Source organism: Triplophysa rosa, linkage group LG12, assembly GCF_024868665.1.
Source record: "Triplophysa rosa linkage group LG12, Trosa_1v2, whole genome shotgun sequence".
In the NCBI taxonomy this organism is placed as follows: domain Eukaryota; kingdom Metazoa; phylum Chordata; class Actinopteri; order Cypriniformes; family Nemacheilidae; genus Triplophysa; species Triplophysa rosa.
Window position 1 is genome coordinate 11699089 of NC_079901.1, and position 21999 is coordinate 11721087.

General features: G+C 38.2%; 2 protein-coding genes across 3 annotated transcripts in view; both read left to right on the forward strand.

Moving 5' to 3' along the window:
- Positions 1 to 3973, forward strand: part of LOC130563263 (neprilysin-like) — a 38867-nt gene extending 34894 nt beyond the window's left edge. For both annotated transcript variants that reach the window (XM_057348700.1, XM_057348701.1), the window contains exons 21-23: positions 677 to 772; positions 1745 to 1821; positions 1912 to 3973. In XM_057348700.1, the coding sequence (XP_057204683.1) occupies positions 677 to 772; positions 1745 to 1821; positions 1912 to 2011 (273 nt within the window). In that variant the 3' untranslated portion in view covers positions 2012 to 3973. The remainder of the gene's footprint in view (positions 1 to 676; positions 773 to 1744; positions 1822 to 1911) is intronic.
- A 12895-nt stretch (positions 3974 to 16868) lies between these two features.
- Positions 16869 to 21629, forward strand: LOC130562949 (extracellular calcium-sensing receptor-like). Its single transcript, XM_057348294.1, is given in 6 exon segments — positions 16869 to 17341; positions 17733 to 18024; positions 18286 to 19104; positions 19828 to 20058; positions 20145 to 20268; positions 20417 to 21629. Coding segments are annotated over 6 exon segments (2706 nt in total). The 5' UTR covers positions 16869 to 17000; the 3' UTR covers positions 21316 to 21629.
- The last annotated feature ends 370 nt before the right edge of the window (positions 21630 to 21999 follow it).

The following is a 21999-nucleotide window of genomic DNA, read 5'->3' on the forward strand; positions in this document are numbered from 1 at the left end:
CCAGAAAAGCCAAAGAGGAGAAAATGGCTCACGGTCTAAATGCGTTTAATGCTAGGTCTCACTGAACCATCAAATGTAGACTCTCAGTGTATAAACAGCAATCACAAACCTGTCACTGAGTGCGTCTACATGCACAAAGTAAACGGATAGCTTAAAAAGAAACCTGTTTACATGCATATAATAAACTGCATTTACATGGAAGTTTGAGACTTGCCGGGTTTCTAGCGTGCAGTGACGTCATCGTCGATAGTCTGTTTAGTAATGAAAAATGCAGCGGGAAAACGGTCAGAAGCTGTATTTTTATATCTCTTCTCATGTCCGCAGTACCTGCATATGTAGCAATAGTTCTTCATTTTGACATTTCTAAATCAACTGCATGATTCGAGAGCAGACTTTTATACGTTATTTTACTATTACTTCCCTTTGTTTACTATTGCGCTGTCAGACATGCGCACATAAACAAAACTGAGAGAAAACCGGTAAATGTGTTTACATGCAGCGCGAAATCGGAGTAATGGGCAAAAAGCACTCACTGACTCACGGGTCACATGTGATTAGCATTTCCTTCGGAAAGCAACTGGCTGTGAGATAATGTGTGATGTTTACTGCTATTTAGAACTATTTTTTCCAGTAACAACTTCGAATGATTTCTCATCAGTGTGATTCACTTTTTCAGGCCTATCAGAACTACGTGAAGAAGCATGGAAAGGAAGCTCCTCTGCCTGGTATAGACCTCAATCATGAGCAACTCTTTTTCCTCAACTTTGCACAGGTAAAACTTGAAAAAAGAAACTGTTATGATTGGTTTAATAACTAATAATAATGTTTTAAGAAACCTATTGAAATTTGCACCTGAATAATAAGGCTGTCACAATATCAGATTTTCCCTACACCATTATTGTGGACAAACGATTTGATAATATTATTTTAGTGATGTGATATCAAAAATAACGCTATATGTCAAATGAGTCTTTAATTGTATTTATTTTACTTTCTTTTCTTAAACAATATTAAACAGGTGCTGAATATTTTACAATATTATTGTGTGTAGTATTAAAACAATGCCAATAATCATGGTTCTTATCATCACGGTTATTGGCAATACTGATATATTGTGACACCCATAGACCTGAACATGACAATGGTTATCATGCAAAAAATGTGTTTTTGAAAGAAAAAAAAAAGATTTACAATCTACTTGTCTTTAAAAACATTTTGAATAATGTCGATACTGTATGTCTGAGTACACAAGAAGAAAAGAAGGTACACAAGTTGTTGCTGGGACCTTTTTAAAAGGTTAATATGTACCATTTAGGTATAAATACTGTGTATCCATTTGGTACTAATATGCACTCTTTATGTATTAAAGTGTACCTTTTGAAAGGGCATTGCCCCAGTAACAGTGACCTTTTTTCTGAGAGCGTAGAATGAATCAGTTGGATGTTAAAGGGACAGTTCACCCCAAAATAAAAATGGTCATAATTTCCTCGAGTTGTTCCAATTCTGTATAAATTATTTTTTTTCTGATGAAGACAGAGAAAGATATTTGGAAGGACGTTTGTAACCAAACAGTTCTTGGCCACCATTGACACCATTGAGGAAAAATTACAGTGGTAGTCAAAAGTGCCCCAAAACTGTTTGCTTTCCTACATTCTACATGAGTAAATGATGACAGAATTTTCATTTTTGGGTGAACTGTTCCTTTAAGCAATTGCTACCTGAACATCATTACTTTGCTTTCAAGGTGTGGTGTGGAACACACAGACCAGAGCATGCTGTCAACTCCATCAAAACTGAAGTTCACAGTCCAGGGAAGTTCAGGTACACGCATCTTTATTCACAGACAACGATGGACACATCTTCTATCTTCCTCCCATCACAATTTTACCATGCCATTTCTTTTTTGTGCAGAGTTCTTGGGTCATTACAGAACTTCCCAGAGTTTGCCAAAGCCTTCCATTGCCAGAACAATGACTATATGGTGCCTGATAAGACTTGCCGGGTGTGGTGATTACTCGTGGACTAGATGATGAGGGTTGTATTGAGGGCCTGTGGTCCGTAGACTCTCAAGTATTAGATCACCATAGCAGAATCTGAGAAGTATTCTCAACAGGGTAAGCTAGGGTCGCTATGCTCAACTCCACCGGCGCACTTGAGCCATACACAGAGAGGGGGAGCTGTCTCAATACACTCCTACGTATAAGCAACAGGCAGTTTTAGTTTGTGAGATCATTACTCAATCCATGGCTCTTACTGTTTGCATACAATATGTCAAATCTAAGGTGACGATTATGTAGAGATAATTTTACATTTTTTATCGCATTGTTAATTTCAAGTAAAACTGTGAATTGGAAAATCAGTAGCATTATGTAAATACATATTTATCGCAACATCAGTATACTGTACATCCACTGCTTGTACTAACATTGGTCATCCAGAATAGATTCAGTAAGCTATAATGCCACACATATATGCCAAGAAATATTATGTGTAATACAATGGGAGCTGACAGTTATTTCAATGAATTACAAGAAAAATGTTTGTGTATTCATTTATTTCAAAATAAGTGATTTATCTAATTTGCATATAGCACAATGGAATTTAAAATAAGTACAAATTGTCATAAGGATCATAAAAGATTATACTTAAGAAACATTTATGTACAATGTATCAGATCTGGAATGTTTGATCTGGAAATCCTGAACTGTCTCATGACACCAGAAACCAGAAAGTGTTATGAAAGGGGTCTGCTTACATTATTTGAATGTGTTTGGCACGTGTGTTTGTCCAAATTTGGTTGTTTCTCTTTTTACATTGTATGTGCTGGCCTTGACTTTTGCTTGTATGAACGGGTGTGCTTGTGACAAACAATCTGCAGCCTGTCCAGCTTTATTGACTAAAAACATCTGTTGATGTTGTTGTATGAAGGCTACAAGGCCAAATGAGTTCTATTGAGACCAATCCATGCACACAAGACATTTTTATGCCAAAGATTTTTACAATTGCATTCTGTGATTTTGTGTTTGTCTGAAAAACTGATACAGTAACAGTTTCTAAACAGCTGGGCCAAACATGCAAAAATGCTGGGTTTCAACCCATTGTTGGGTAAAATATGACAAAACCAACCGTTCTGTTATAAAGAAACCATGGTTGGGTAACAACAACCGATTTTGTCCATATTTTCACAACAATGGTTTGAAAAAACAGCATTTTTAAGAGGGTACCCTTAGTACATTCATAAGCAATGACACGTACTGCCAAATGGATTAAACTTTTTCTTTTACTTCATTTATTAAAGTGATAGTTCACCCAAAAATAAATAATCTGTCATCATTAACTCACCTCATGTCGTTTCAAACCTGTTTGATTTTCTTTCTTCCGCAGAACACAACAGAAGATATTTTCAAGAATGTTGGTAACTGGCCCCCATTCACTTGCATTGGTTTGTGAAGTGAATGGGTGCCGGTGCTGTTCGGTAACCAACTTTCTTCAAAATATCTTCTTTTGTGTTCTGCGGAAGACAGAAAGCTATTCGGGTTTGAAATAAGTAGAGTGTGAGTATAATGACAGAAGTTTTATTTTTGGGTGAACTTTCCTTTTAAAACTGATTTGTGATTTGTTGGTGATTAGATACAGTTTTGATGTATTTGAAGAAGTGCAAGGTATTTCTTTTGGAAGGCATTGGGATAGTTAAAAAAAAAACATTTATTACTATGACGAGGGAGACATGACAAGAGGCCGGGACGCGATTGATAATGAGTGTCAGCTGGGTGTCATTCCGGCCTGTATCTCTCATGGAGGAGCGGAAGCATAAAAGGCCGAGCGACAGGGGAATAGGGGGAGAGAGGACCGGGCCCGGAAGTGTTAAGTTTTGTTTATGGTCCAGTGGCCGGCAGTCGTCCGTGAGGGGCTGCCGGCCTTTTTACTTCTGTATTATTGTTTGTTTATTTTTCATTAAAGTTTGTTAAATGTTCCCGGTTCCCGCCTCCTTCCTTCCTTGCCTAGAGAACGCGTTACAATTACCTTTTTTGCCAGAAAGCTTTTCTGTGCTGTGTCAAAAACACCACAATTCAACATTTTTTTCATTTGTGTCCTGTGGGGAACTTTATGCTTTCAAACACTGCTTCGTCCAACACCACCAAAATCTCCACAGACAGATATACCTCAGATGCCTGTATTTAGATACTTTGTATGATACAATCCTCTAAAGAGAAATTTGTTTTATTAATAAACTGTCAATGTAAAACCTGTCTCTGTTGCACATTTTCTTTTCTCAGGATCATTGCCACTCAGATAAAAAGCATCAAATGGGGAATAAAAACAAGCAACTTCTCTGGCATTTTCTTTGGCTGGCAAGCAAGCCCTAGGAGACTGTGGCGAAGCGTATCAGCGACCCGATGAAAAGAAACACTGTTATTTTTCTCTATGTAATGCCTTACAGCATTCGACGAGAGTCAGTTGGGGTCCACACTTCCACGTGGGGACATGCAAAGGTCAAAGCGCTTCAAAGTGCTCATGCACATCGTAAAGCATCACCACAGGGATTTTCCTCTCTTCACTTCATCATCTCAGTCCTGCAGATCTCTTCCATACATTTACGATTAAAAAAACCTCAAGCTGTCACCCACCTGACAAAAAGGAAAACAGATGTGTTATCTTATATGGGTGACAGGTTGCAGTTAGGACTGTAAATTGAACTGAAAGCCATGACCACACCAAACACATCATCACTCTGGGCCTTTCTATTGTTATGTGAAGCTGATGAACGCTAATGATACATTTGACGGTTTTACCTAAAACACGTTTTTTTTTGTTTTATGAGGACAAAATGTACACAGCAAAATCGCCAGTGTTAAAAATGGTCAAATTAACTCACAGTGTTTATATAATCCACACTTTGAAAGTGTGGATTATATAAACACCATGAGTGTTAATTTGACCTTTTTTAACACTGGCGATTTTACTGTGTAGGTTCCTACGTTGTGATTTCCACCTAAACATGTTCAGGTTCAAGACAGCAGTGATTCAGTGTCTTTTTTGTGTCCTTAGTTGGTTTAAGTAGGAGAGCAAGTGGATCAGCATGACCACCAAAATGTCTAAAACAATATTTATTGCATTATTTAGAAGGAAATAAATGCTATCTCGCCTTACTCTCCTTTCCAAAGTATGCTTGTAATAGAACAGGCATACAGTACAGTAAATAATGACTCCATCACAGAAAGTAACTTAATTGACCAAGACACTTAATTACTTTTCTTCAGTAAACTACACACTTTTATGAGATCATTTGGATCTGAAATGTAATCCATTGGTTTGAGGCCAAGCAAATCCAAGCACATCTCATAATCACAGCAGAGTACAGATCAGTTTTTATAAATATTTTTTTTATTGTTACGAAGTAGATTTCTGATGAATATATGGTGTCTGTCCTATAGATTTACAAAGCAAGATGAGAATGCCTCACCTTCTGTACAGAAAAATAGAATTTCATGAAGTGTTAACACAGACCTCTCGGGGGGATAAAAAAAGACACATCCCAGCCATGCACACTGATAGAACAATTTTACACCTGATGGGACACATTCACAAATGTAACGCCAAGCAATCTGCACAGATCCGCATTAAGTAGAACGCGTCTATTCCTGAAAACTTTGATAAGCTTCTTCAGGTGTTTTTGGGTTAGGACTAAACTCGGCAGGAAAATGGATCTCGTGGGCCAGAGTTGAGAACCACTGATCTAAAATCAGCTGGTCACCATTGTAAAATACTGTAAACCCTGACAGAGTCATCATAATATTGTGTTGCCAATATACTGTGAGACACTTAAGATCTATTTCAATACACTGAGATTTAAAGTTGTCATATAGTATCAAGAGGCCAAACTAAATGACAAAAACACTTGACAAGGTTGGCGAGTCACTGACAATATGTATGCGTATCAGAGTGAAATGATGTGCAGTTGCAAGAACTACAGGGCTTAAAATGACACGCCATATCACAGTACCGCTATGACCTTCCCCACCCAGAGATGACTGGTAATGACCCCAGTCTAATAAGCAGGCTAGTTTTCTCAGAAGAGGAGGAGGGGTTTGGTACACAGAAAACCTTTCAGTAATAGCTTTTAGTAATAAATCTGTCACTGTGTCCTTTGCGCCCATCACTAACATCTCACTTTTGTAGGCCTATGTTGTTTGTTTTTTTCCCTTCATGTGGATTTACTAGTGACATGACCCCTGGCTGAAGAGGTGCTGTGTGGGGACAGTGGCATGCGATGGCATAAGTCCATGGCATATCTTAAATGCTCTGTACAGAAGTTACTTCTTAGCAGCTCACTGAGTTGCATGAATCACAGCAATCTATCAAGAAGCCTACTAAACACACACATTCTGTCACAACAATTCTAACAAAGAAATATTGACTGTTAAGGCTGCAGTCTGTCATTTTGGGTTGAAAATAAAACTAAATCCGTTATTGAACAGGTAAAAAATAAAAATTAACTCAACAAAACTCTCATGAGCTTACCCTTGCAGACCACTTCTGATTCACAGTTGCAAGCATATAAAGATTGATCATTTAAAGTGACAGTTCACCCCAAAACAAAGATTGTCTTCATTTACTCACCCTCGAGTTGTTCCAAATCTAAAATTATTTGTTCTGATGAACACAGAGAACGATATTTAATATAGGCTACCTTATTTTGTGTTGAACAGAACAAAGAAATGCATAAAGCCATTTTAGTCAAAGAACTGTTTGGTTAAGCATTCTTAAAAAATATCTTTCTCTGTGTTCATCAGAACAAAGAAATGTAAACAGATTTGAAACACCTTGAGGGTGAGTAAACAAGGACCGAATTTTCATTTTTTGGGCGAACTGTTTCTTTAAATCATATCCGATTTTGTGGGTAATGTTATTTAGAAATCATTTGATTTTAAGCAAATATATGTAACCTGCAATTTCATGTGTCAAACAGAAATCACGAAGATCAAAGTAAGTGATCTCTGATATTGTAAGTATTGCTCTAATGTTGTTCATATTTGTGCCACGTATTTATAAGAGAGCAACAATAAGCTCCAATTCAAATAGTTAATTTTTACTTAGCCTAAATGTTCAGTGTTTGCTTATGCCCGACTGTTTTTCGTTTGTTATGTAATTCATCATGTCTTATTAAAAGAAAGAGGAACAAGTTTGATTTCAGTCATAACAGATTTCGTTCCGTGAATGGGGTGGAGAGAAAGAACAACAACAGGAGAATAGAATGAGCTGTGTCAAGTAACACATATGACACAAAAATGAGCCACAGAAACGCGGTGACTCAAAAAGGACAAATACTCAACTCACATACAACATGCAGCTTTTACCTAAATTTTCCTTCTCCGGACTTCAAGAACTTGAAAGTATTGTTTGCTGATCACTGCTTGGATGTGGACGCAGGTAACGTCACTTCCTAACAACAAACATCGTTTTTGTACAACATTTTTGTACAACATTTTTGTACAGCTTTTGTGATCCTGAAGTTTACTGTTGAAGTACTGTTTAAATGTTGTTATGATAACCTGTGTGCGTGCTTTACATTTGTAATCACTTTGCATAAAAGCAACTGCCAAATGAATGTAAACGTGTTTAGCTGGAAATACAATGGGCGATAAGACGACATCATGTGGCGACAGAAGGAACGGCATATATTAGAAAAATTCGTGAACGTGGACTTTGCTTGATTAATGCCTGACACGATTTTAATCGTGAATCAGATGGGATATTTTTTTGTCACTATTTGTGGCTAAGAAGTTATAAGATAGCATGACATTGTATACCTCTATACAGCATACAGTGCTGCTTTCTTCAATTTCTTTAATAGCCTCGATAGGCCTGCATACATATTTTTTTATTAAACGTGAAAAGCATATAAAACCACAAGCCATAAACAGGTTTAGATTCTCATTTCTTTGATCATCCTGCAGGTGTGGAATATTTTATGACCTGATAACTTTTATGTGAGCCTGGTGTAGTTTCATTAGATAAAACACTATTTTCTTTCACACGGTACTACCGGGTTTTCATGCCACTAATTAAATGCAGCTTTGCAGCTGGGCGACAGGGTGGAGTCAGACGGGATTTTTTAATGTCAGTTTGCATTAGGTCCTTTATTCATGGGTGTTTCTCAAACGTAAGGACGCGTCCTGGGCAGGTTGCAAATCTCGGCTGCCACGTCATCAAGTGCCGCCGAAGGACATCTCAAACAGAAGTATGCTTGGAAGGAAGCTTTCGCTTTGTGTCCTTCGTTCAGGCTGTTTTGCAGGATACAACAACTGTATCCTTCGCTGCCTGAAATCACCCACAATCCTTTGCACACATTCCCAAAGAACATCGCGAGAATCCAGTCAGCACTTTCTTCACATAATGTTTATGTAATAAAAGTAAAAAATGCAGAAAATGAGTAATTCAATATGTATAATGATTTATAATATGGTACATAACATTATTAAAATTAAAAGTTGTATCTGTTAATATTATTTAATGGACCTGAGCTAACATGAGCTAAAAATGAACTGTTGTTATGCACGACTGAAAATAAAATGAACAATAGGAGATGCTCTCTCTATGATTTTATTTATTTTTCTGTGGTCACACATGACTTCTCTCTTTAAAGTAACTGCGGAGGCGGAAACAGCAATGACGTTGCCATGCACCGTCTCATTCTAGCGTTTAATGTCGAAGAGGACTCTAAACATCTACCTTTACTTACATGCCTTTAGAAGGACTGCTCTAGGCAGGAGGCAGCCTCACTAGCATGTGTCCTTGCGTTTGAGAAACACCCCATGTCACAAACTGGTGATGCGATACATTTAAGTTCCTGCCATGTCCCTGATTTAATAGTGTTGGTCTTTTTTAATCTTTTCGAAGATTTTATTACCTGGACTGTCTTGCAAGGGGCTTTTGAGATGCTTTATTATTTCTGAAAAAAGTTGTACAAATAAAACATTTAATGTACACAAATATGCATCAAAGGAGTCATCGGATGAGAATCCAAAATTTTCTGTGTTTAAGTGCTATAATCGGGTCCCCGGTGCATCTTGCAACCCAGAAAACGTGAAAAACAATCCCAGTAAGTTTGTTTTGATTAACCTTTCCCTGCAAGCATGTGAGAAATCGAGCCATTCAGATTTCGCTCTTGTTGTGACGTAAAAGCAGGATCTTATTATAATATTACCGACCCTTAATCTGGCCCGTGATATCCATTTTCCTGCCGAGTTTAGCCCCAACTCTGATAAAACACCCGAAGAGGCTAATCAGTGACTTCAGGAACAGACGCGTTCAACTTAATGGTGGGCTGCGCAGATTGTTCGGCATATCGCATTAAAGTACCGCGAGAGCGATTCAAATGCGCACCGAGCAATCTGCACTTGAATCGCTATCGCGGTACTTAAATGTCATACGCTGATAGATTTGCGCAGCGCCGCATTAAGTTGAGAGCATCTATTCCTAAAGATGCTGATTAGCTTGTTCATGTGTTTTATATCAGAGTTGGGGCTAAACTCAGCAGGAAAATGGATCTCGCGGGCCAGAGTTGTGAACCACTGATCTACACAATTCCACCCACGGTGCTGCCGCCATTGTTGTTTTCACAAGCGACAGCGGTGTACGTGACGCCATGGCTAAAGTTCATGGACAACATTCAACATGCAATGTAGTCGCTGCACAGAGTCCTAACCTTGGAAGAGACAGGAGTGGATTTATTTTATTTTTAATGGAAATAACTTGTGCGCTGTAACTCATTATCATTTAAAGAGACATGCACCAAAAGGGTTTTGTTTACACAGCCATTGAGTTTTTTTTAAGCAAAATATGTTCCAGACATTTCACGAAGACCCTAATAAATCATACCAACTTGTTGAAAGTGCTCATCCGATGAGTCCTTCAATATTAAAAAAATGATGTCTTGATGTAACACTTAGGACCAGTCCTTTTTAACTAAAGAACTCTTATTTACAGAACAAATGTTCAAAAAACCCCACTGGTCCCACTTGTCACCATAGCAACAGCATCCCTCTCTCCACCTGATGCCTTGCATGTGTCTCTGGACGTCTGCACCCCCCAAAGCACTCTCATGATCACTTCAGGTTAACAACACTCAATAAGACATAGTGAGAGTGCGCATATTATTCTTTCAGAATAACAGGATGCTTTTCTATAAATCGTGCAAAACAGAAACATTTTCTCATTGAAATACAAAAGAGGTGCCATGGTCTTTAACAGTTTGAGGGCATCATTCAATTAGTCCAGTCTTCTGCATATAATAAACTTATAGGTCTATAAATATTACTGTATATACCACTAAAGGTACTAAAGGTGTACACTTGGAGTTATTCAAAGGTTTTGACCACAGTTAAATCAATATGTGCGGACCAACAACTCTGAGCTGCTTCCTTCTGTTGACAATCCGTTTCCACTGTGCACTCGTTTTTATAGGTCGTCCTGCGCTAAAATTGCAAATTGTAAATGCTATTGCACAATTAGCAAATTATAGTACAATTATTTTAAAGAAAATGTATAACACCTGGATTGTTTATACAATAAATTCCCTTCCACATTTTACAGAGTATTGAAATCGCTCAATACAAAAGTAGGACAAATGCACATGACAACAGTCACATTTTGTACAAACAAACTAACACATTCATTCTTTAAATGGAAAATAAGCCTAAACTCAAGGCATCACCACATACAGAGACTGTTTTCATTTTCATCAAGGAATTCAAGCTGTTAAAGATATATATATATATTTGTGTCTCACCTACTGATTAATTTGTTCTCTTTCTCTGTATGATGAAAGAGCCCTGCTGGCCCTTCACAGAACAGAATGAACGACACAATCTAAGAGTAATGATAGAGCAACTGTGTGTCCACAGAAATACTTTAATTTATTTTTGTAAAATTGTATAAGTAACAAACCAACCCAATTTACTCTTTTAATCTCTATACGTCTAAAATCCCCATAAAACTTGAAAACCCAGCGTATGTGCGTGTGTGTAAGGAAGCAATTTGTTCTCTCCTAAGTGCTTGCTGTGCCGAGCTATTTTGTTGTTAGGGTTGCTGTGAGGTTGATGGAGTTTTCTTCTTCTATAGCTTTCCTGTAGCTCAGTATTAAGAGCATGGCATAACAATGCCAAGGTTGTGGGTTCAATCCCAGGGAATTGCACATGCTTAGAAACAAATGTATAGGATAATGCAATGTAAGTCGCTTTGGATAAAAGCATCTGCCAAATGCATAAATCTAAATCTAGACGTTTCAAAGAAACAACATAAACAAACGTTACCGCGCATGCACATTTTTGTGGCCCAAACTTCACTTCCGGTACACATAAGCAAACAATAGCGTCCCTGTAGATTATTTCTGATAATTCTGAAATAGCAAGTAAATTACATTAGCTAGCAAGTTAAACATATGTCTAGCCAGTATTATTTTACAATACCATATGTTCGTAGACATTTAGGTAACATGCCAAGTTCATATTGCAGACATGGAAGCAATCTAACGATCTGGGTCACAGATAGTGGATTACACCCCTCCCAGTACTATTACTTTGCAAACTATGAAAGAAAAAAACTATATTTTACAATTTAAGAGGAGTAAGATACAATTTTATCATGGCACGTACACCCGATTAAACCGTTCAGGTGCCTGTGTGCTGTGTGCGAGCTGGACAAAAAGCTGTACAAAACGGAAAACCTGTCTGCTGTTTTGACTACTGTTGCCCAAACCCATAACACAAATACACTACCTTCTCTGGCTGAAACATATAACATCCCCTGTATTGCAGTGTCCCAATAGAGTCTCCATTCAGTTTATAGAGATAGCTGGGTTATCAGAAATAACTCTAGGAATCCCACAGTTATTAGTCATCATATCGAGCTGAACAAAGACCTCTGTTAGTCTCCATGCATTGTCCCATTGTGGTGCCTGGGCTCCATATCTGATGGCAGATAGTGAGGATGGAAGAGAGACTACACTGTAGACTGAACAAGCCTGAGTGAATCAAAGAAACATAAAATAATTAAATGACCATATCCCCATTAAGAGTCCCGTCGAGTGATGATTTGTAATTTTCCATTTCAAACGAAAAAAGTGAGGCAGATGAAGTCGCAAAATAACAAACTGATGCAAAAGTGGATGCGAGGATTAGTATGATTGAGGTAAAGATGAGTTATTACCAGCCATTAGTGGAGCAGAACTGAGCTCCAGAGCCCTCAGGCTATTTACAGTCATTTTCCAGCACATTAGAGGTGTGGGGAAATAGATGCTGTGCACAGACTCTTGTGTGTGCTTGAACATGCCAGAGGCAGGATCACAGAAAGCATCACTCTGATGTTGTATTGACCAGCTGGCAGAAAATAAGGACAGAACGATGTATGTACATGTGCTTCGGTTGACAGATCAGCAAGTGAAACACAACAGAAGCAAACGTTTTGTGATGAGACAACCTGCTGAGTTTTAAACTAATAATCTCCTTTTGATATGAGGATATTAAATTCAAGACACTTAAATTAATCTGGTGAATTATTATATAACCATTAAAAAGGTGATGTTATTTAAGGTAGGCTACTTAGGAAGTGAAATATCTTCCTGGTGGCTATGTCTCTCTGACCATGTCACACACAGCAACAAATCAAGGTCAGCCTGAGCTTACTGTGAAATGTGCTGGGTGACACAATTTGTGGTGTTGTGGCTCTAGGAGCTAAGAGTTCTGAAGTACAGATGTTAATACTTTTATTTAAAAATCCCAAGTAATACAGTGCTGATATTCCATGAGTGACACTGCGGTGTAAAAATATCATTCCAAAGTGGATTTAGTCTGTGCAAGTTTTCTTTTAACATCTAAATGAACTTACAGAAATAACAGTGTTTGTAGGCCATTTTGGAGGCCTGTACTTGAAAGTGTGTAAAAAGTGTGTAAATGTGAAATATGTCCCTAAGTATTGTTTTCATTTTATAGCAAATTTTGTTGACTTACTTGAAAAGGCAAACGTCTTTTTTTCAAAACACTGTATTAACACTACAAAATTAAGATAAACGTGATAAAATTTTATGTGACATTTAGATTTTTAATAATTATATAATAATTTTAATAATCTGCATTTTTGCTTGTGTAAATTATTTATGTAGTTGATGTCAGAGACATGCAAACTGTATACTGTGTACAAATTGTGTCCACAAATGTGGACGTTTGGGTTCCTGTCATGTCCCTGATTTAAGACTCTTTCCAAGGATTTTAGAACCTGGCCTGTCTTGCAGGGGACATTTTTGAGATGCTTTAATTTATGTCTGAAATAAATTATGCAAACAAATATGCATTCATATTTATACATTTCTTGATGTAACACAAGTCCTTCTTATCTTTGCTTGAGAACTTTTTTTACAGAACAAAATCTTCCCACTGGTCCCATGTGTCACCATAGCAACAGCATCGGTCTCTACACCTGATGTCTGGTATGTGTCTCTGGACCTCTGCACCCCCCAAAGCACTAATAGAGGATGAGAGTATATTATTCTTTCAGAGTAACAGGATGCTTTTATTTTCTATAAATCGTGCAAAACAGCCAAATTTATCTTATTGAAATATAAAAGAGGTGCCCTGGTCTTTGACAGTTTGAGGGGCAAGTGCAATTACTAGAGTCTTTTAATTATAATGCAACGTGGCCTACTGATATAGCGACTACGCCACCCCAATACAATTGGGGACAAAACTTAATAAGAACACACAAGTCAGTTCCACTGAACAGGAAAGGCAGGAGACGCAGGTTACCATACAAAAATAGTATTTTTATTAATCTAAAATGATGGTCGAAATGTTTTAAAAACAACTCACAGAAGGACCACATCCACAGGTTTGGTCAAAACATAAATCACAAAGAAAAAGAAAGAGGCTGGGGCTTCATACACAAGGAGCAGGCTTGTAAAATGACACTAATTATACAAAGGAAAACCACCCCAAATTAAGGTCACGCAAAGTGCACGGCAAGTAGCAGCTCGGCAAACGTGACACAGCAATAGACAGCCCTCAACAACGGGGCTCCCATGGTGTGATAAGTCCAAGCCAGCTTCTGAAGCACCCAGCTCCTATAACGAAACCAAAAACAAACACAAAGAAAGTTAATAAATAAAACAAATACTCAAAACAAACAAAAACAAATACTGTCGCTGAATCATACTGATCGAAAATCATAAGGATTCAAAATGACTACAGGGACTGCATAACAATAATTGTTACAAAACCTCATGACAGCGTTCAATACAATCAGCACTGCTAAAGCGACAGTAGAGAAACACAAAATTATCAAAGCAAGAACAGAAACTGAAACCAATCAAAACATTAAGTAGAACAAATTAACCCCCTCTGAGAGCAGCAGTGCTTAATCCCCCTGCAAACCAGCAGAGTAAAAGCAGCAGCGTTTAATCTCCCTGGAAAAGCAACAGCGTGGCTGGGAACAGCCGTTGGAGAAGATACTAGGTTTCATCAACCACCCGATAATGTGCCACTCGTGATCATGTTCCTCACGCTTATACAACAGCTTCTTTGGCCTTTACAACAGTCACAACCATCGCTGCGACCCTGCCAAACTGCAAAGCTGACCGAGTGGGAGCCTGAGAAAAGTAACACTACTCCCAGTACGTCTCAACCCACCAGCACACATCATACAGCACTAAAAGCCTTAATGTACAGTGTTTCAAGGACCATAGGCACATTAATCGGGTTACATGTCCACTGCATTGCTCGTAGCAACCCAGGAAGGGCGGGTTTTCGGCCATGTGACTATGGCATCCCCAACCGGTTTATATACCCAACCGGCAAATGCTGATTGGTTACATAATTAATGCCTGTAATTAGTTCAAACGTGTGACCAGCCCTGCTACAATAACAAAATTGCAGGACTTTTAAGATGAAATAGCTACCTACATGTACTGTATCAGTACTATAGGTATACACTTGGAGTTATTAAAACTAATGGTCTTTCTGTTTGGTTTAATTTGTCCACAATAAAAGCACACTGTGGAAAAAAGCAAAAACACATTTAATAAAAACGTGTTTTAGCGTTTTCATTTATTTTAGCATGTATTTCACCATTTTATTAATATGACATATAAGGTCTGTAGAGTATTTGAAATGATTTATTTTCGAGAACATTATGCCCTTAAGCGAGGCACTTTACGTTTCTCCAGGGGGATGTTTCTGTCATTTATGTTTAGGCTTCTGTAAATTACTGCAAATGACACATAATCAAACTGGAGACTAACAGTTTACCATATGCCAGAAGAACAAGACAAACTTTGATTCCGTGAGAAGTCTGTGAGAAGTATAACATGTAAAATCTTTATCTAATGAAAGACTGGATGTAAATGTAATGACTAAGTTACATGCTAAGTCCGCTCGGACAGAGAGAATGGGGTATATGTACACGGAGCGATGAGGTATGTCCGCTAAAATCTCAGCCAGCTCGGTTATATCCGGCACACGTAGCATCCATTGGAAACAAAGGCGTTTTACTCGGTCGCTTCAAGATGCACATAGGATTACGGTCAACAACGTGAGTCAAATTATCCAAACACTACATCAACAACCAAAAATGTGAAGCGCTTCAAGCTATCCGTTTCAAGCTACATTCAGAAATATGAATATGAAAAAAGACGAGTAAACTTTTGTACTTACTTGAAGCAGGATGACAAAGGCTGCAATGTTCAGCTGTAGTGTTGTCTGTTCGCTGAAATCTGAACGTTTTCTTACTAAACACATGTTATCACTTGATGAAAAATTGAATTCAATGAGAGCAGAAGTGGTTTAGCTGGCTGAGATTTTAGCGGAATTATGTCATCGGCCCGTATGCATACACCATTGACTAATCCCTGAATCTGTATATGGCAATGCAGCTCATCAGAAAAATGCTTTTTATTGCAACAGCGTGTTATTTATACGCAATTGATGAGAATCTGTATATACAGATGTGAGTGAGTGAGTGAGTAAGTGAGTGAGTGAGTATTCAAGCATTCATATTGACAGATAAATGATAATTTTCCATTGCATAAATATTTTGTTGTGCTTTTTGAATGAGTATCTAACCGTATCGAACACTAACTTTATACTTTTCTGTGGTGTAAAAATGCAGTGATTATGCGATCAATAATAAATGTTTTTCTGACAATTTTATAAAGAAAAAGAAATATAACTAGCTTTTCCTTTAGCTATGGTGTAAAAGTAGAATAAACTGCTTTTTAAGGACACAATGTGCATTTCAGAAGTTGAATAGATGTGCATAGTGTATTGGTTTTTGGTTTACACAATTTATCTGGATTTCCTCTGTTTATCGTGTGATTTAACTGATTGTGATTGTATTTTAAAAACTTTCTCATAAATACAGTTGCATTTATCAATAAACTTTCAATAACCAGCAGCCCACTCTCAGAAGAATGAGCAATAGCCAACTGCCTACAGAACTTGACCTTTTCTTTTTATTTCATTTCATTTGCAGGTTGTGCACAAGCAGGGCTACTCACAGCATTCCCATTCATCCCATTGGAATAACTATGGAAACAAATGAGGGAACACAGGCAAAACGGGAACAGAAATAAACCAAGGCAAAATATAACATGACCGTGACAAATATTACATGTATGCGTATGTTTTTATTCATACAAAATTAATATGCACTGTGTACAGACACATATTATGTAAACATAAACTTTTATTCTGAATGCGATTAAACATGATTAATCATTTAACAGCCCTACCAACAACACAAAACTATTGTGTTCAGCATGAAATTTATTTTGAAAAATTATCTTTTTTTATTATGAATCAAGGTATACATCTCTTTATTTTATCTTCACAACAACATTAAATAGCAAAAAATGATCTGTTGTTTTTTTCTATTCTTTTTGGGCCCCAGGAAAATTACTCTCCACAAGGGCTTTCTGCAATTATCTCCTACCTCACCTGTTCTCCTGTTACATGTTGTTTTGCCCCAGGCAAAAGGAAGTCTACAAAAGAGGAATATTGTCCAACCCTTTGTCTTTGCAGGAAATTTGTGAGCCTGCACTTCTCATCCCTCAATCTCTCTCTCTCTGTTTAGTGATGGGTTTGATGGTGTGGTTGTGGGTGGTGGGGTTAGTTGTTGAGATGGTCCGGGTATGTGGTGCTGGCCTGTCCTGTGGTCTGTGGGGTAGATCTGTGTCAGAGAGTTTGTATAAAGAGGGAGATGTGATCATTGGTGGTCTGTTTCCTGTTCATTTTGAAGCACCAGAGCCTGAACACGATTTCATTCGATTACAGAAGGGTGCTCAATGCCAGGAGTGAGTATAGCGTGAGCATAAAAAATTGTATTAAGTATAGAGTTGTATATAGAGTTGTTTAAAAACTGTATGAAGATGTAAAATACCATGATGTTATATACAGGCAATCTCATGAAAGGACAAATCTTATTTTAAATGATACTGTAAAGTCATCTGTATCTTATTTCTTCCAAACCTATTTATTTTGTATAAACATTGTCAAGTTATTTTAGTCATATTTATTTTAATTTTTTACTTTTCTCTATAATACCTTTTTGGAGGTTATGTGTTTGGAGAAACATGTTTGGTAATATAAAGTATTATCATTTTAAATCCTTGCCACTGTCTATAACAGAACTGCATCAACTTCATCCTCAAAACAGCTTGCACTAAATTTGACTTTTTCTCTCAGTGTTGACCTTCGTTCCTACCGCTGGCTCAAAGCGATGATCTTCACAGTTGAGGAGATTAATCGGGACCCCGTCCTGCTCCCGAATTTTATTCTGGGGTATTTTATAGCCGACACCTGCCTTGCTGAAGGCACAACCCTGAGTGCTGCTTTAGCTTTGGTAACAGGACAGGAGGAGAAAGTGTCTGGAGAAGAGTGCAGCGGAGCCCCGATGGTGCCTGTCATTATCGGAGATGCCCGTTCTTCTGCCTCAATGGTGGTGGCGGACACACTGGGAGTGTTTGATATTCCCATGGTAAAACGAAATGAACAAATCTCTTTATTGCACAACTTTTTGTTTTTCCTTTTTAATTAATTTGATTTGTTGTTTGATTTTTTTTTGTTTCCTGTCAATCAAACCCATCATTTTATCTTTGCTAACACCATGCTGTCCCAGTTGAGCTGCACAGCAATTTTAACTAAAATGTTTAAATAAAAAAAAGTGTGTCCAAATATGTAATACTACACTTTTTACACAATGTTTTCCCTGATCTTATCTTTGTTTTATTCTGTCTAGGTGAGTTACTTTGCGTCCTGTGCTTGTCTCAGTGACAGTCGCAGATTTCACACTTTCCTGCGCACTGTTCCCAGCGATGCCTTCCAGGCCAAGGCCATGGCCCGTCTGCTGCATCTGCTGCACTGGACCTGGGTCGGTGTGGTTGCAGGAGATGATGATTATGGTAAAAGTGGTGTGCAGCTGCTCTTGAAAGAGCTGGAGGGTACAGGAATCTGTGTGGACTATTTGGAGTTCATTCCTAAATCACACTCACAGAGCAGAATCTTTCTGATTGTGGAGAGGATCCAGATTTCCACAGCTCGTGTGGTGGTAACTTTTGCCATCGGTCCTGATTTATATATTCTGTTTTAAGAAGTTTTTGTGCAGAATGTGACCAACATTCAGTGGATAGCCACAGAGGCCTGGAGCACTTCTACGCAGTTCTTTGACTTGGCGACCATTCCTCTCTTGAGAGGCACCATTGGCTTTGCTTTGCGCCTGGCTGCTATTCAGGGTCTGGATGCTTTTCTTGCCCAGCTGAGTCCTTTGAAGCAGCCAAATGAGCCTTTTGTAAAAGATGTTTGGGAAGAAATCTTTGGGTGCTCGATGGCACAGGACTGGAAGCCTTCATCTGACAAACCAAGATGTACTGGTTTAGAGAATGTGGAGAAACATGGTCGGATCTACACAGATGTTTCACAGCTGAGAGTCACTTACAATGTGTATAAAGCTGTGTATGCTATTGCCAATGCCATTCACAACATGATGGACTGTCAGCCTGGTAAAGGGCCATTTGAACATGGAGAATGTCCTGATGTGACCCGAATAAAACCTAGAGAGGTACAAAGATGTACAAAACCAGTCATTCTTATTTGTAGTGGTTTTACAACACACATTGTTTTAATGTTTTAGAGCCCCTAGTGAGAAAACCAAAGGTGGTTAGGGCAAGAAAAATATGTTAAAGTCTCTGTGAACCGGAAGTTGCGATCGTTTTTACTTCCGTATTTTGACGCATTTCTGAGTGAAATGGAATTTTGAATGAGAAAAATAGTCAAAAATTAGAAAAATAGTCTTTCATCTTTCTCTGCGATTTGATTGGATGTATAAAAACAGCCGTTGCATTTTTAAATGGAACTGGCAGCAGATAACGATGCATCGCCCAAGCCGTCTAACAGGTCATTTAAGATGGATAGTCATTACAGGACGGAAGTGCATCTTCAGATTTTAACTGAAGAATATGAGGGCACACAAATTTAAAAAGACTATGACCCACATTAATAAACTATTTACAATAAACACTGCAATATTTCATGAAAAAATAGCATCGTAATTTTTAATTTCACCATAAATAGCTGGGGGAGGCCCAGTCTCCTCTGGCATTACAATAAATGTGAATATGCACAATTTTAACTAGTTACTTAGTGTTTGTTATGTGTTAATTAAATAATAAGTCATGCAAATATTTATTGCATAGCAATTGTTAATGTATCATGTGATTTTTATATACATTCAACCAATACTTATCAAACTGGAAATACTTGTGTTCAATTTGTCTTTTCACAGCTTCTTCAGTACTTAAATGCTGTAAACTTCACAACACCTGTGGGTGAGCGGGTCTATTTTGAAGATAATGGAGAGCCATCTGCCTCTTATGATATTATGAACTGGCATGTAGATGAAAGCGGAACAGTGAATTTTGTCCATGTTGGACAATTTGATGTGGCAAAAGGAGCAGGTCAGGAGCTGAACATAAACCTTGAGCGGGTGGTTTGGGGAGGAGGCTGGGATGACCAGGTAGGATCCAGTGATGCTTGCGTACTGATATTGTATTGTCAGAAGGTTGCTGTGAGGTTGATGGAGTTTTCTTCTTCTGTATTCAGGTGCCTGCATCTGTGTGCAGTGTGAGCTGTCTCCCGGGCACTAGGAAAGCTGTACAAAAAGGAAAACCTGTCTGCTGTTTCGACTGCCTCCCTTGTGCTGCAGGGGAAATAAGTAATGTCACAGGTATTAAAACCAGTAAAACAAACATTCAAATTCATATTGACAACAAGATTAGCCTAATATTCAATTAAAATATTAAATTAAATTAAATTCAATTAAAATATACTCATACAGTATGCCATATCTCCATGTTTTCTATAATATACTTTAGACTCAACAGAATGCATTAGGTGTCCAGAACGCTTCTGGTCAAACCCTGAGAGGACAAAGTGCATCCCAAAGGTCGTGGAGTTTCTGTCCTTACAAGATACAATGGGAGTTGTCCTGACCGTACTATCTGTGACTGGGGCAACACTGACCACAACTGTTCTGGCTGCCTTTTTCCATCATCGTGACACACCCCTCGTCCGGGCCAACAACTCTGAGCTGAGCTTCCTTCTGTTGGCATCACTCACACTCTGTTTCCTCTGTGCACTTGTTTTTATCGGTCGTCCTGTGCCATGGAACTGCATGCTACGTCACACCCTGTTTGGAGTGAGCTTTGTGATCTGCATTGCCTGTGTCCTCAGTAAGACTGTGGTGGTGCTGGTGGCTTTTCGGGCCACTCTGCCTGGATCTAACCTGATGCAGTACTTCGGGCCTATCCAGCAGAGGGCAGGCATCTTCTTTTGCACACTAGTTCAGGTTGTCATATGTTTGCTGTGGCTGCTGTTGGCTCCTCCTTTGCCCACAGAGAGTGCAGGAGGAGAGTTTGGTGCTCGGGTGATCCTGCAGTGCACAGTAGGATCAGTAGTGGGATTTGTACTGGTGCTGGGCTACATCGGCCTGCTTGCAGTGGTCTGCTTCCTGCTGGCCTTTCTTGCTCGGAAACTTCCAGACAATTTCAATGAGGCTAAATTTATTACTTTTAGCATGTTGATCTTCTGCGCTGTGTGGATCGCGTTTGTTCCAGCATATGTCAGCTCACCCGGCAAGTACACAGTGGCTGTGGAGATTTTCGCCATTTTGGCCTCCAGTTACGGCCTGCTGTTGTGTATCTTCACCCCAAAGTGTTACATCATTTTGCTTAGACCTGAGAAAAATACCAAAAAGAACATGATGGCCAAATAGGGTTAAATAATGAAAACCGGTTAGTAAATATTTGCACAGTTCTTGGCCTTTAAATAACAAAAAAGCACTATGTATTTTGATGTAGTTCAACTTGTTCAAGTTGTTTAGGCTCATTAATATTATATAGGTTGGGCATTTTTCTTGAGGGCAGTATCTGTCTAGATCGTATACACTTGAGTTATTGTGAATAAATCTGAGATTATTTGAATGTATCAATTTACTTCCAAAGATAAGAAAAGCGGAGAGAAACATTTGTGTCATTATACATGCATATATATTGTACTTTAATAATAGGTTTCCAATAAATGTGATGAGGTTTTGTTTGCACAATGTTTTTTTAGATGTACTGTGCTTCAGTAAACAACATAAATTAACAAAACATGAATCTCTGTCACTCCTTTATTGCTCTGTTGTGTTACATTCAATTCAATTTTATAATTATATAGCACTTTTCACAATGTGCATTGTTTCAATGCAGCTTTACGGGAGAAAATAAGAAAAACTGAAAAACACAAAAAAGGTAAAACACAGCACAGTGCATGGTGTTTATAGAACAAGCAAGATTATTCTAGTAAATAATATATAATAAATGCAGTCTCCCGGTGGTTTATTTAGCATATTTTGCTTGGCTGAAAAGATGTGTCTTTAATCTAGATTTAAATTGGGAGAGTGTGTCTGACCCTC